We start from the raw sequence: 15,220 nt of genomic DNA on the forward strand, positions 1-15,220 counted from the left end.
ACGAAGTACAAATACAAGAGATTTTCCATCCTCGTTATTCGTGTCATAGTAAAGACATTATTGAGTGAATATCAACGGTCGAAAGATTCCAGAGTTTACGCATTAGACTTCCGGTGTACAAAGAATTGTAGGGAACGATGAGTGGAATTTTAAGTAAGTATAGAAAGAATAGCGTGGCCAACATGCGACGGCCGTGGACAATAAGGTATTATAAAGCTATAGTATGGAGGTATTTTATGTGCGGCAAGGACAAGATTTTTCTGTAAAAGGACAGACAAAGAAAAACGATACCGTTGCGTTCTAGTTTATTTGCTTCTCCCTATTTATTTAAAATTTTCTTAAATACAGCAAACGCGTTAAATGTTTATAATTATGTTTGATAAATTAAGTCTTTGATCGATAGGTTATAGACTATTACGTAGCAAAGACGACCGGTTTGGGCTAGTGGGTAGTGACCCTGCCTACAAAGCTGATGGTCCCGGGTTCAAATCCTGGTAAGGGCATTTATTCGTGTGATGAGCATGGATTTGTTCCTTGGAGCATTTGTTCCTGAGTCATGGGTGTTTTCTATGTATTAAAGTATTTATATATTATATATGTATATCGTTGTCTGAGTACCCTCAACACAAGCCTTATTGAGCTTACTGTGGGACTTAGTCAATTTGTGTGTGTATTATTATTAAAGAGAACAACTTTTACTAATAGTTGTTCTCTTTGCTACGTAATTTATTTCAGTCTGGAAGATCACGAAACGTTGTTGGTGAGGCATGCAAAGCCCTAAAGTATACACGATAATGTAAATGCTCCGACAGAGATACACTTAACAGAACATTTGTAAACCTTCTAACTGCCAGATAAGGCCTACTAATAGTAATAACCCGAATGCTTCGTTTATATAGCTATGGTAGTCGTACGTATGGAGTGGACAAAATCTGTGTCTGGGTCATACCATTGATTTTGATTGGGCCATTGATATACCATACTACATGAATAAATGACTACCTTATTATTTTTAGTACTTAAATACAGAACGTTCTCAACTAATCTTAACGTTTAGCGAAATACTATTATTTATTTTGTGGTTTAGCTTCTTTAGCAGATCGTTACGCCCGATCGTTGTTATTGCTTTAAATGCTTAGATACACTATATAATATAGTACAATTGTAAACCTGCTACATGTAAAAACAAGAGAAAACAATGTTGTCGTGTTTATTACTGTGATTTGAAGAAATATTGTGCCAAATAGCAGTTTTAAATTTAAGTAGTCAATTGTAATTGTATAGCTTTTTACAAACACTAATTGCGTTTTTCTTTAATTCACAACAATGGACTATTTATGTAGGTATAAGACAAGGCGTAGGGCATAGGCGACGTGCTCAAACCCTGAAAATATTATTCTATTCTGATCTAACATTCAAAATATTATGGCGCGCTAGTGTCAATGGAATGCCAACGCGAATTGCGTATTGATTTCAGTTTCAACTTATTTTAAGAATAAAACAATTGAAATCACGTTGTTGCAACTTCCAGGAAACAAATTGCATTGTTTCGAAAATAATAGTAGAAACTTACCTACACTAATCAGTCTAATCACACTATATTGTTTTTGTTCTAATTGCAAGGATACACATAAAATTGTCACATATATTACTAATAAAAAAATATAGTCATATTTTGCACGTTGGGTTGGGAGCTTATAACTATAACAGTGTGAAGGACAGAATGGTTTTTATTATTATTTACAAGAACATATTTGTCATTATGGTCACCATAATGTTATAAAATTTGATTTAGCAATTTGGTTAGTTATTTATTCCAACCGTTAAAATCTCCTTTGTGTACAAGCTCACGAAATCACGATCCTTCCTGCTTGTCCGGCGCGGCATCACGGCAATGTCGTGCCACCTTACAGTGTGCCCAGGTTGTTAACCCAGGACAGGAGTTATAGCCCGCTAGTACCACGTTTTATATTCTATAATCTACAATACGCAAATAATCAATAGTCAATGTGGCAGCTCTGGTAGACACTTCACATTACGTATTCTGTGTCTTCATTATATTCATACTCATAAACATTTTAATGCTATATTACCAGTTATACATTTTTGTGCTTTCTAACCAATCTAAAATCAGACCCCTTATATTTAGTCTGACAATTTTTTACTTAACAATTTATTTTTCACGTCAGCAGCTGGAACAAGGGTAATTTGCTGCTTTAAAACAGTGAGCAAAATCGCATTTTGCTCACTGAGTGAGACAAAATAACATTCAAGTGACCTTCATATTCGAATGTCATTTCAACGTGCGGGGCCTAATACAAGTTCGAAGTATTTGGATTCTATTGTCTTTGTCCCTTTCACGTCATTTTAAAAAGAAAGAGACAAAAAAGTGCATACTTAATTCAACGATATATTGACGGTTTATAATAGACCCCCGAAATAAGTCAGACCGCATCGGTCCATAACACCCTACGAGTCTTCATTCGTAATAATTAATTAATGAAATAAAAGTTTAAAATTTAATAAAAATACCATATTTTACGTATTTTATTATACAATCAAAACAATATACTTATACAAATTTACGCAATTGTTACTCAGTAAATAATTCTACTTAACGACTTTTAACGATCTCTACTATAGTTGACAAATAGTAGTATCCGCAATTCGGACCGTATCTTGCAAAGTTTTTTTTAACAAAAAAAAGTTGACGATTGAAGTGTCAATAATTGATGTTCGTTAATTCATAATTTTCGTATCATTTTATTGAAATTTCTTCCGTTTTGTTTTATTGCGGTAATTAAAGTTAATTGTTAAATTACCTTCAGAAAACATAAGTGAAATAGTGATGAAGACGGATTAAATTTTTTCAGGTTGTATTTTTTGATGGCTGACTGACGTGAAAAATTTTGTGTACTACACGAGATCAAAGTTATTTACATCTCGTGCGCTTTTGAGTCCCTTACTACGCTCAAGATTCTAAATTAGATTCACTCGCTACGCTCGTGAATCTATTATAGGATCTTTCGCTTGCACGGGACTCAAAACAAGCACTCGAAGAAATATCAAACTTTGCTCTCTTGTTGTACAATAGTTATTTGTAGCGTGGTAAGGGACTCAAAAGCGCAAGAGATGTAAATAACTTTGATCTCGTGTAGTACACAAAATTTTTCACGTCAGTCAGCCATAAAAAAATACAACCTGAAAAAATGTAATCCGTCTTCATCACTATTTCACTCATGTTTTCTGAAGGTATTCTAACAATTAACTTTAATTACCGCAATAAAACAAAACGAAAGAAATTTCAATAAAATGATACGAAAATAATGAATTAACGAACATCAATTGACAGTTTAATCGTGAACTTTTTTTTGTTAAAATAAAACTTTGTAAGTTACGGTCTTACGGTCCGAATTGCGGATACTACTATTTGTCAACTATAGTAGAGATCGTTAAAAGTCGTTAGGTAGAATTATTTACTGCGTAACAATTGCGTAAATTTGTATAAGTATATTGTTTTGATTGTATAATAAAATACGTAAAATATGGTATTTTTATTAAATTTTGAACTTTTATTTCATTAATTAATTATTACGAATGAAGACTCGTAGGGTGTTTTGGAACGATGCGGTCTGACTTATTTCGGGGGTCTATTATAAACAGTCAATATATCGTTGAATTACGCATGCATTTTTTTGTCTCTTTCTTTTTGCTAATGACGTGAAAGGTACAAAGACAATAGAATCCAAAAACTTCGAACTTGTATTAGGCCCCGCACGTTGAAATGACATTCGAATATGAAGGTCACTTGAATGTTATTTTGTCTCACTCAGTGAGCAAAATGCGATTTTGCTCACTGTTTTTAAGCAGCAAATTACCCTTGTTCCAGGTGCTGACGTGAAAATAACTATTTTCTTCCACTTGAAAAAAAATAACCTATTTTATGCAGGTATACTGCTGGACAAACGCATGTATTGTTCCCGCTGAAGTTATGGATAGTGAAAAAAAGCTTTATTTAATGGTAACACGTGTAATTCTTATGAACGTATAAATGAAGAAATATTACTGTGCTAATCCGCGATAAAATGACGTGCTAGTCAATCAGTGCTAACCCGTTATACTTACTTGCGTATTTTTACATGCAATTAATGTTCCCATTCCCACCCTCCCTCCGCAAAAATAACACGCAAATAAGTATAACAACTCACCACCAAAAGTCAAAACTCGACACGTGTTTCGCCTCTCTACGAGGCATCCTCAGGAGTTGCTGGAGATGTTGACGGTCTGACGCCTGACAACTGAATGAATGGCGGATTAGCACAGTTATATCCCATCAAAAACAATACTTGTCAAAAAAACCAAGTCTCGCAACTCAGTTGTTCTGCGGTAAAAAGTTGTGAGATCCATGTAATACCAAGTCGGTTATTAATTTATTCAGTCTCTACTTAAGCGACTTTCTGTCTTAATACGTCCAGTCTCTAAGACCACGATCGTGGTCCATAACAATTGAAAATCAATTGTGTCTGGAATCTCCGTACTCGAAGCATTAAGTTGTTACGTAATAATTAACAGCATCCTATAGTGACGCATATCAATATTAAAATTCTTTAATGTTTTATATAAATATATTGAGACTTGGTCTGTGCCTTCGCAAGTGTGATGAAAAACATTGTGTGTGCATGTGTAACTCCGGGGGTAAGAATATTGCAAAGTCGAGTCTTTAATGCACTCCAGCCTGCGGTTGTCGTGCATCTAAAGACCTCGTTTGCAAAATTTCACTTACCACCTTTATTGCACAATGTACTAGAGTCAGACCTCGACCAAGCTAAGTTGGCAGCGATTTTGATAAGCCAGACGGTGAAAGTGTTAAGTAAACGTCATAATTTCATAGAAGTTTGACTTTTAAAATAACACTTTCATCGTTTGCCAACTTATCTTGGTCTGACTCTATTTATCATGATCAGTTTCATCAGTTTAAAGTTAAATTCGTAAAATTTCCCTTTTAAACAAGTATGGCACGGAACCCCTTTTGCACGTCCACGTCATACAAGACACTTCATCACTTGAGCGATCACTTGGGCAGTTTGTTTATATTTTTTTCAAACAGGCTATATGCTTTCGATCCTGAATTTTACGGTGAGCTTTTTGCGAAATAACTCTGAAATGAATTCGATCTAGTCAATCCATGAAACATGAACTGTGCAAGTGTACATTTGGTACGGGAACAGATAGTATCGTCGCGCTCTGTTTCAGCTCGTGAAAAGCGTGACAAAACGAGCTACTTCATCCGATGAGCGAAAAAAGTAAACCATAAACTGTGACAATAAGTTGAATCGATGGAGGCATTTTCTTTTGCATTGTCTCCGCTTCGGGTCGTACGTGCGATCGCGTTGAAAGCAACAGTTTAATTTCCAAGAATATATTAGAAAAAAAATGGCTGGAGAATTTTAATTTTCTTTACGAAATTCAAACAAAAAATTCTCGTATTTCGCAAGTTAGTACCTACTGACGAACCCATCCAGACGAACCTATGTACGTTATGTATATAGTTAATATTGTAATATTTGTTTAGTTAACATTTATACTGAAAAGAAATTGAATGAATGAAATATCTACTTCATTTTGTAAAATAATGAGGCACAGGCACGGTCTATCGATCAACTTGTAGCAAAACCCTATTTCGCAGAGATACAAAGTTCAAAGCCGTTCAAAGGTGACGATAGTTGTCATAATGATACGTCTCAGGTCGGCCAATGATCGTAACAACAGGTGGAGAAATCGTCAACACAATGGCATTGTCCTGAATGTTTATCCCAAGAGCGTTAGACATGCATTTGCATACCTTGGTCGAGTTACATTTGCCTTAGTAAGTATACCTCTGTATCTTTAGGTATTTAAATAAAAGTAAACAAACAATTTGTACGTTTTCGGGTAGTTTCAATATTTATTGGTTAACCAACCAAATATAAAAGCGCCTGGATCTGTCACTGAATGACCTGACTTTAAACCCTACATTATTTGATCATGTAATGTTTTTATCTACCCTCAACTGGCTTAAGGAGCCATTTGAGGGTAGATTTTGTTTACCTTTTTTTAAATACCTAAAGATATAGAGTATATGTATAGTTTACGAGAATATTATAAGTAAAATTGTTTTATATTTTAACATTGGTACTTACTTATATATAATCAGGTGACATTTGTTTGTTACTTAGTGTAACTTACTAATTTAAAAAATATACATAAACATCTGGGAGTAATCGTAGTAAGTTTTGGTTGTCACCTGACGATATTTCAGACTTTCTAGGAGTCCTATACTATGCATGCATTTAAGCTTTAGTTTAATATTATATTAGTTCATATTTAGTCTGAACCTGAGCTTTTTAAGTAAATATGAATCTTCATGTTTAAGGGTTTTCCTGAACACACATTACATTACAACTGAATGTTTTATTTCACCAAATTACTATCTACATTACGATGTGAGCCTAATAAGCTAACGAGTAACGATATATATGATATTAACTAAAGACCTACAAATAATTGAAATCTTACAAAATCTCCCCTGGCGTCGTCGGGAAGGAGGGCACGACACAACTGCGCGAACTCTTGCGCAACCAACCTCGTCTGCATACTGCACTTGGTAACTGTACATTTGTCTTATTCATTGCACTCCCTGAACTTTCAAAACCGGTGCTAAAATAGATTGGATGAGGAAGATATTCAACTAAATATTCTGACTGCAGATGTTACAAAAGAGATTCAATATTTCAATACGTTGATCTATATTTGACACTGGGTTGCATTGCAATGCAACAAATAAAGCTTTTAGGAGTTTTAGGACTGCGGGGTCCATACAATCTGTACACAGTATGTCGTGTAGATAACTACTTTTATTGACTTTATTTATTGTCTATAGTAACAAGTTTCGCAGAATATCTCTTTTAAATGTATATTTATTGAGTTTGGAAATTTAGACGAAAGCAACACTAGTACAATGGTAGGCGCAACAGATTATTCCATCCATCATATCCGGCTTGTCAAGTTATCGTTCATCCATCACTGTTACTTCGGATAGCGTTTTTGGAGCAATGTTTTGTTTGTCGCCCTCGCGGTCTAGGGGACGGCCACGGTAGGCACCAAGCGAGACGAACGAAGTACCTTACCTACCAAATAGCAGCCCGCGTGACGAGATCGCAGCGATATCTCGAGACATTGAACTCGAATAACACTGGCTGCAGTTTTCCGGCAGTTTACCAGCAAAAAACATTGACTGCATCCTTTACTTTAAAATATGTTCAAGTTGAAAAAATATTGTAGTTTTTATTGCTTCTGTTGCATACGCCATAGCCATAACAAAGCAAATATGGTGTGCTCCAGGGAAATACCGAAACTGAATGTACCGGGATTTCCCTGTATTTAGAGCCAAGCAAAGAACCGGGATTTCAAAACGGTTTTGCAATCTCTAATAGCAGAGTATGAACGAAAAAGAATATTGGTCCAATTTGCAAAAAAAGTGTCTTGTTTGTCTTTAAAAAAGGGTCAATAGTCCGGTCAATTGAACATTTTAGCCAATTTACTAAATTCTCAGGAATTGATTCGCAAGGTTACAACACAATTTAATGACGATTGAGAAGGCAAAACGTGTTTAGTTCAGACTGAATGGGTTTATAGATAGGTGTAACTGAATAGGCATTAGTTAGACTTTTACTTTAGCGCATGTACCTACCTAATGCCACATGCTAAAGATAAGACGTGACTGGCTGGAATTATGCAAGGCTTGTGTAGGAAGGAAGGCTTTATCCAAGCTGTAACTGTAACTACGGTACATTTAGTAGGTATATTTGCTCGCCAATCGCAAGCAAATGACAGAAGGGATATATATACAACTTCAAATGAAATAATTGTTATTGTTAATAATTGACACAATAAGATAAATGTGGTATTTAATTAATTACTCTCTTGCGTTTGGGGTGTAAGGTGTGCGAGGCGCATCGGTGTATTTGTGGGGTCATGGTTGAAGAAGACGGTCACCATGGCCTTAGCTGCATGAAGTGCGCGGGCCGTTTTTCCAGGCATCATGCCATCAATGATGTCATCCGCAGGGCTTTGGTGTCGGCCAATATTCCTTGCGTTTTGGAGCCTCCAGGGTTGTACCGCACGGATGGCAAGAGGCCTTATGGTCTGACATTGGTTCCATGGCAGAAGGGTCGATGCCTCTTGTGGGATGCGACGTGCGTGAGTACGTTTTCACCGTCCCACTTGAGTCTCACTATCAGGTCTGCTGGGACAGCCGCGGAGTATGCCGCCAAAATGAAGCATACCAAGTACTCTGCTTTGGAACCAATATACAACTCTGTGCCAGTTGCAGTCGAGACTGCGGGACCTTGAGCTGTGGAGGCCAGGGACTTTGTGAGAGATTTGGGTCGGCGGCTGAGGGACAGGGGGTGCGATCCCCGGTCCGGATCGTACCTGGTCCAACGGATCTCATTGGCCATTCAGCGCGGTAACGCTGCCAGCGTTATAGGGACATTTGAGCCAGAGTACGATTCGTGACGATTATTTAATTTAATTTAAATTGTTAAAAAAAAAAACTGACGAAGCCTGATGCGGATAATGTCATCATTGGTATATTTGGGAGTTTTGGGACGTAACATGTTGTATTTGTAGCCACCTGACGAAGCCTACGTTGCGCATTTCTTACATACAAACTATTTTTTTTAATGTTTTAAATGTTGTAATGTATTTCATAAATTGTATAATTGTTTGTAAGGATTTGTGTGAGAATGTGCCTATAATATTTTCTTATGATTACCACTATATTCAAAGTATTTGTATGGTATTATAGTATATAGTAAACATATGTGCTTAAATTTAAATATCTATTATATAATTAAACATATAAAGTACTCTCTACAAGTTCATATTAAAGGAACACAACTTTCTAGTTATCAGTTATTTTTATTCGTCTTGTGTTATTGCACACTCGGTGTCTCGTCTTTCAGGGAAGTAGCTGATAAGAATATGAACAATAACGGAAGTAATACTACGCTATGAATGAATCAGATATCACTTAGTGTCAACACGTTGTGACTCACTGTGAGGAGATTGTTAAGACATAATGAAAGTACATACGCTCACTGACCCAGGGTACGCGGTTACCTGTGCCCTGAATACGTCTGAAGGCTAGGTTTTAACATATACGTAATGTATACTGGTAATGAGTAAGTAGGCCAGGAAGCCATTTTACGAGCGAGAATATTATCCTCATAGAGAATACACTGCGTAAATATATATTATTATGCACTATAAACAAGCTTGTCCTGTCATCAATGTATCCCCATATGAAATTCATAAGAGTTATCTACGCACTATTAGCCTTTTGACAGTTTACAGGAGATCCTTGAAAACAACACTTGCGTCAACTTTCATTGTAATACACCTATATGAAGATAGCTGCGTACCAATGAGACACTGATTAAAGAAATTAGTTCAGTACTCTGTTGGAATAAGCAGCCTTTAAATGCAGCTCTAGTCGATGATTCAGAGCCGGCGCCTACGAGTAAGTACTGTAAGTAGGTATTTGCAATCAAGGTTACTACGGTTCCAAGGCGTAGGACTGTAAGATCAGTCTCCGCTACCGTTAACCGTTAACTGTATTTGCCAGGCCTCACCTAATTTATCGATAACGAGAAAGCAGCTATTGTTCTTTAATTTTCGCAAAATTTGTTTTTTCAGCTCTGACACACTTAATGAGAAAAACAGGTTCGCGTCTTACTCTTTATTTAGAATGCTTTCGAAATATTATCGCAATCGTAGGTTTTTTTTGCCAATGAATACAATGTCTGTCGCTTATCTGTTTACAGATCTTGACACAATTTTGATAGGAGCGGTCCTAATTATACAAGCATGGTTGTTTTCGTTTGATGTGATAAAGTGGTTCGGTTCCCTGGCTAGTAACTTAGATAATGTTGCATAATGCATAGATAATGTGGGTACGTCGTTCGATATGATTACAACTATTCAAATCAAATCTAGATTTATGTATACTAGGCAATTTTCAGCTACGTCAAATAGACATTAGGACTTTTGATAATAATAATTAAAAATAGACTAAACAATATAATCCTAATAAAAACATTATGGTCCTCGGTCAAAACAGTGAAAGTTATGCGGTTTACCCGTCATTATAGAGGAGCCATTTTCTTTAACGACCATGTTACAAATGGCTCCGACCGGTAGAAACACATTATTATTTAAAGAAAATCCTTTAGGTTAAATTTAATGGCGATGGCGTCGCATCTCAGATCTCAGCGGGAACTTATATAACGGTCCCATTTTATGATCCATTGTATCTTCAAACCTCTTGTTTCATGCTTAAGTATGAGAACTAAGAATAAAGATGTGTTAGTAAAGATACTATGAGTGAGTAGGTATATTCTTTGATCAGTTCACAATGTACACACCATAGGTGCTCACGCGAATTTAATATGTAAGTATTATCAAGTTATTCAATAAAAATAATATATTTTCTCATCACTAACAGTGATAAATGTTACTTTTGTCTTTTACCAAAATCGATGCTTTTTATCCACACAAGGTGCTTAATTTCACTAGAAAATTACTGGCGGCGAAATCAAGATTGCACGCTCGCTGAAATGTAATCCGACATGGATAATTCAGTCAGTCCATTCCGTTTCAAGTTCATTTTCTATAATGACACGAGAAGTGACTTGCATCTAGGAGAAAGGTGAAATTGCAAGGAAGTTAGTGATCTAATTAGATACAACATCTTTTCTTAGAAGAATCGATGAGATGACTAATCATAGTCTCATAATAAGGAATTATGTCTTGCGCAAGTTTTAATTGCATTTAAGTTGATTCATAGAAATCATAAACCTTTCTTTTAATTACACTTCTTCATCCGACGTTCACGGAAATGAAAACTAGATCATCAGTGAATCTTTAAGAATGTGCGAATTAGAATACAAAGTTGTCGAAAAATTAATAAAATATGATACTTATAGGTAAGTCCAATCACTTGGAAATCTCCCAGGAAGTTTGCTATCGCTAAATGACTGGGTTCTAGTGGAGATTCGTGTTGCTGATTGAATTAGCGGGAGGATGTCGCATGGGCCCGGTCCGGGTCAGCCTCGGTCAGCTGCGGCGCTTTTTGACGCATCAGCTGCCTTCATTAACACGTGTTGCTTATTTAATTATCAATGATTCACTCTTGACCTAATATAAGATTTGAGGGACTATTACCACTGCACTCACCGGTGAATTATATGCCTATGGCACTATGCCAATGGAATACGAAACTAGAACGCTTCATAGCTCACGCATTTTGATTGAATGATCTAAACAGGTATTTATTGCATATTTGTACCTTCAGTACTAAAACCATAATACTTATGCAAAATCTATGGTAAAATTGGCTAATGGGTCTGAAAACGTAGGCAGTGATTAGTTTATTTGGGTCAGAGCTGCCATGCCGGTTGATTGGCTGTAGGCACGCACGTGTTCTTGGGGCTTTGTTTTCCCCTTGACGGATATTCTCTTACTTGCCAGGTAAGACGGAACATGAGGGTCGCACACAAGGTACTCTATAAGTACCCAATATGTTAAGGAGTTTTGTGTATTGTGTAATGCGTGCGTTGAATTTTAAGTCTACAGCTACGGAGACTTTTACGGCATGTAATATTATCCAAAATGCTTAAGTCTAAACATCAGAATGATAACAAGTTACCAGCTTTGTAAAAACTATTACAAAGTCCTTGTGTTTTAGCTACCTACTTGTATTAAAACCAACTGTATAGGAGGTAATTTCATTGCAGGTAAGTTCAGTGTAAGGCATACAAAATATTTTGCGAAAGTAGACCTAGTTTGTGTCACATAATTGTAAGTAAACCAGTCTTGAATACAGTTAAAATATTTGTATTAAATATTTGCACTTGGTACACAATCAGGTGAAAAACTCAATAGCACAGGTGAATGAGCGCCACAAATGGTCTTATCAGTACCGTAGGTACGTGCCGTAATCAGGACATAGTGGAATTTATCAAGTGCTTGTTGTTATCGAGCTCGCTTCGATCAATATGAGTGGACCAGTTTTTGTGGTGAATCGCACCTACCTGTTTGTGTATTTTGTAATCACTATAACTGCAATGCAACTTAGGCTGCCTTACGTTGTTTTTTATGTTCCTAGGTAGGTATATGAAGAAGGTAACTTTAAAAGAAGTAACATGCCCATTACGTCAAAATACACGTTTTAAATAACGTACATGATTCTAACCTATGGATAATGATATTTTTATAATTAAAGATCTTAGGCATTGGTTCAATGGAAAGCAGTAGGATGCTTGGTCTTAGTAGTATTATGTAAATAGGTACTTATTCCGTGACAACATCTAAAAATTACGATAAAGTAATACCGTACGTAGGTACCCACATCACATGCCAGTAGTATGGAAAAAGAGAGAAAAATACTATTTTGTTTATTTACACATGGCAATAAAATTGACAGTTACTTCGATCCAATCAGAGTCTGATCAGATTTTTTCCATAGATCGTTTCTTGCTGAAATTGCTAATTAGACTATATTTATAAAAGTTTTAATTATTCATAAAAAAAAACATTATGAAAAGCAACTACCTACCTACATAAAATGGATACCTATTTAACTACTAGGTAACAAGCTTAATGTCTTTGTCTAGTCCTTCGTCTTGATGATAAATGGAAAGCATTAACGGGACTACACCTACGTAATGATAACCAAATAGTCTAATTACCACTAGCACGGATTGCGGTAACTAGGTAAATACTTTGTTGGAGCGCAAATTGTAGGACAACTTAGCAATATACTACACAGAGTTTAGCTCACAGCTATTATAGTTAAGCGATGCAAGCAATGTACCTAACGGAGAAGAATCATAAAAAAATTAAGTTCAGTGTTCACCAGAAACTTACCACAGCTATTAATCTTCCGCGCACGGTGATGCCAATCATAGGTGCAAACCGCACTTCGACGCCCGGCTCCACGACCAGCTCTGCCTCCCTTTCCACTAGTAAGTCATCCCGGAGGAGGTACGGACTACCCTCGCTTCTCCATACAGTTCGTCCGCCGGCCACGATCCCGCCTGCTAATTCCGTCAATCCCAACGACTTGTTCAACAAATAAGGGTCAGTTTCACTGTATCTCAACTCTTGTCCATTCACGCACAACCAACACAACACCACCATCAACACTGCCGTCCTCCACTTATACTTTGTGTCACTGAACTGACTGTGTCTCTTCTGAACTCCCGTATCCTTACAGCACTCCATTTTGCTAACTGAACTTAATATTCATTTCACTTTTATTGTCGCTCCTCACCTGCCCGCAACCTATTTCAACACCTATCCAAACATTGACAGGTAAAAATTATATCATCTTCAGTATTTAGTGATATAAATCGTTTTTATCATATCAATTGTAAAAACTTTATCAAAACAATTCATACCGAAACAAAGGTGGGGTGGGATTACAAGCACGTCAAAGAAAAACCTAACGTAAACGCGCGCCACCGTGCAACCGTTGAACAAGTCGTTTGGCCGGTTTTGAGTAGTTAGTTTCCTCCCGCTGCCCTCCCTTCTTCCCTCTCGATTCAAAGCCTACTCCCCCTACCACTACGCGCTCTGCGGCTCGACCAGTCGCAAATCGCATCGCTGTGATCGCTGCACATATAAAAACTTGTATAGGAAATTCTATATATTGAACATTCATTCATTCGTTCATAAATCCTAATCTACACTGACGATTTAAGGGCTCTACACACCTCACCATTAATTGCATGATGCGGTTTACGTTACGGCTTCGACATACCTTGCAACAAATCACATGTGATTTTAGATAATTGCCAACTAAAGTGCTTCACAGGTTCACACCTTTTACTTAGTCAGTCGCCATAATTAGAATCATAAAATAAAAAAAGCAACGGATTGCACTCCGGGAGTGCCGGCAGAAGTGAAAACTTGAATATTAACGTTGTGCATCTTTGATATTTTGGAATGGCTAGGGAATAATTTTGCACAAATTGCTTTAATTATCAGTATACAAGTACTACTTATCATTTATGTGGTAAAATACAATATTCATTTATTGCACTATCGTACACAAACATGACAATTTATATAACGTTAAAAATTTAACACTTCAGAACTATTACAATTATTTAACATTAAAAAGTTTATTTCTCAGAAAAATCAACTTCCATCCATAATTTCTACGACTCTTACACCATCATCATTACTAGAACCATCATCGCCAATCTCTAAAGCTTTCGCCGCGCTGTAGAAAGAGAGGGGATACTTCCTCTCCTACGCCCCACGTAGGCTCCTAGGTCACGTGTCCGTCTTACGAATTTTCAATCCGAATCTGTTGGTCACATGACCTGTCGCGAGTTTAACATTTCTTCCCCATCACAAAAAGTGCACAGCGCCGCTAAAGAAGATTTCACTTCAAAAATGTTACTAAGGGCCTACCGTGAACCACGTTCGACATGTTGCCTCTCTGTCGCACTTGTTAATTTGTACGTAAGTGTGACAGGGAGGCAACACGTCGAACGTGGTTCGCGGTAGGCGCTCTGTCAGACTATGCTAACGTCGAGGGCCTACTGCAATAACCGAAATTCGCAAATAGCGGGGATCTTTCTCTTTTACTCCAATGAAGGCATAATTAGAGTTACAGAGGAAGATGCCCGCAATTTGCGAACTTTGATTTTGGCAGTTACTGGGGGCCTACCGCGAAAATCGAAGTTCGTCAATTGCGGGCATTTTTCTCTGTCACTCTAATTACGTCTTAGTGAGAGTAAAAGAGAAAGATCCCCGCAATTCGCGAATTTCGGTTTGCGCGGTAGGCCCCCAGCTCTGAATTAATTAATATGTATCAAACGCTTAAGTAGTTTCAACGAATTTAATCGATCGCATGCAATTATTAGTGAGGTTTTGTTAGTCCAGCCTGCGCATGTGTTAAGTGAACGTCATAATTTTATACAAGTTTGACGTTTAAAATAACACTTTCACTGTCTGGACTGTCAAAATCGCTGTAGCGATTGCACAAAAAAATTCACATCGTCATAATTACTTACCCTTATCACTCAATATTGAAGAAGTGGAGGGGAAAATGGCATGTGGTAATCTTAATGTATGGGGTATTAGCTATTAATTGTAATAAAATTTT

At 36.9% G+C, this 15,220-nt stretch overlaps 1 protein-coding gene across 2 annotated transcripts in view; it reads right to left on the bottom strand.

Moving 5' to 3' along the window:
- LOC133534771 (protein bark beetle) overlaps positions 1 to 13,975 on the bottom strand; it is a 35,818-nt gene extending 21,843 nt beyond the window's left edge. For both annotated transcript variants that reach the window (XM_061874038.1, XM_061874037.1), the window contains exon 1: positions 12,970 to 13,975. In XM_061874038.1, coding sequence (XP_061730022.1) covers positions 12,970 to 13,326 — 357 coding nt within the window. In that variant the 5' untranslated portion in view covers positions 13,327 to 13,975. The remainder of the gene's footprint in view (positions 1 to 12,969) is intronic.
- Between the last annotated feature and the right edge of the window lie 1,245 nt (positions 13,976 to 15,220).

The sequence above is a fragment of the Cydia pomonella genome, chromosome 2 (assembly GCF_033807575.1).
Source record: "Cydia pomonella isolate Wapato2018A chromosome 2, ilCydPomo1, whole genome shotgun sequence".
In the NCBI taxonomy this organism is placed as follows: Eukaryota; Metazoa; Arthropoda; class Insecta; order Lepidoptera; family Tortricidae; genus Cydia; species Cydia pomonella.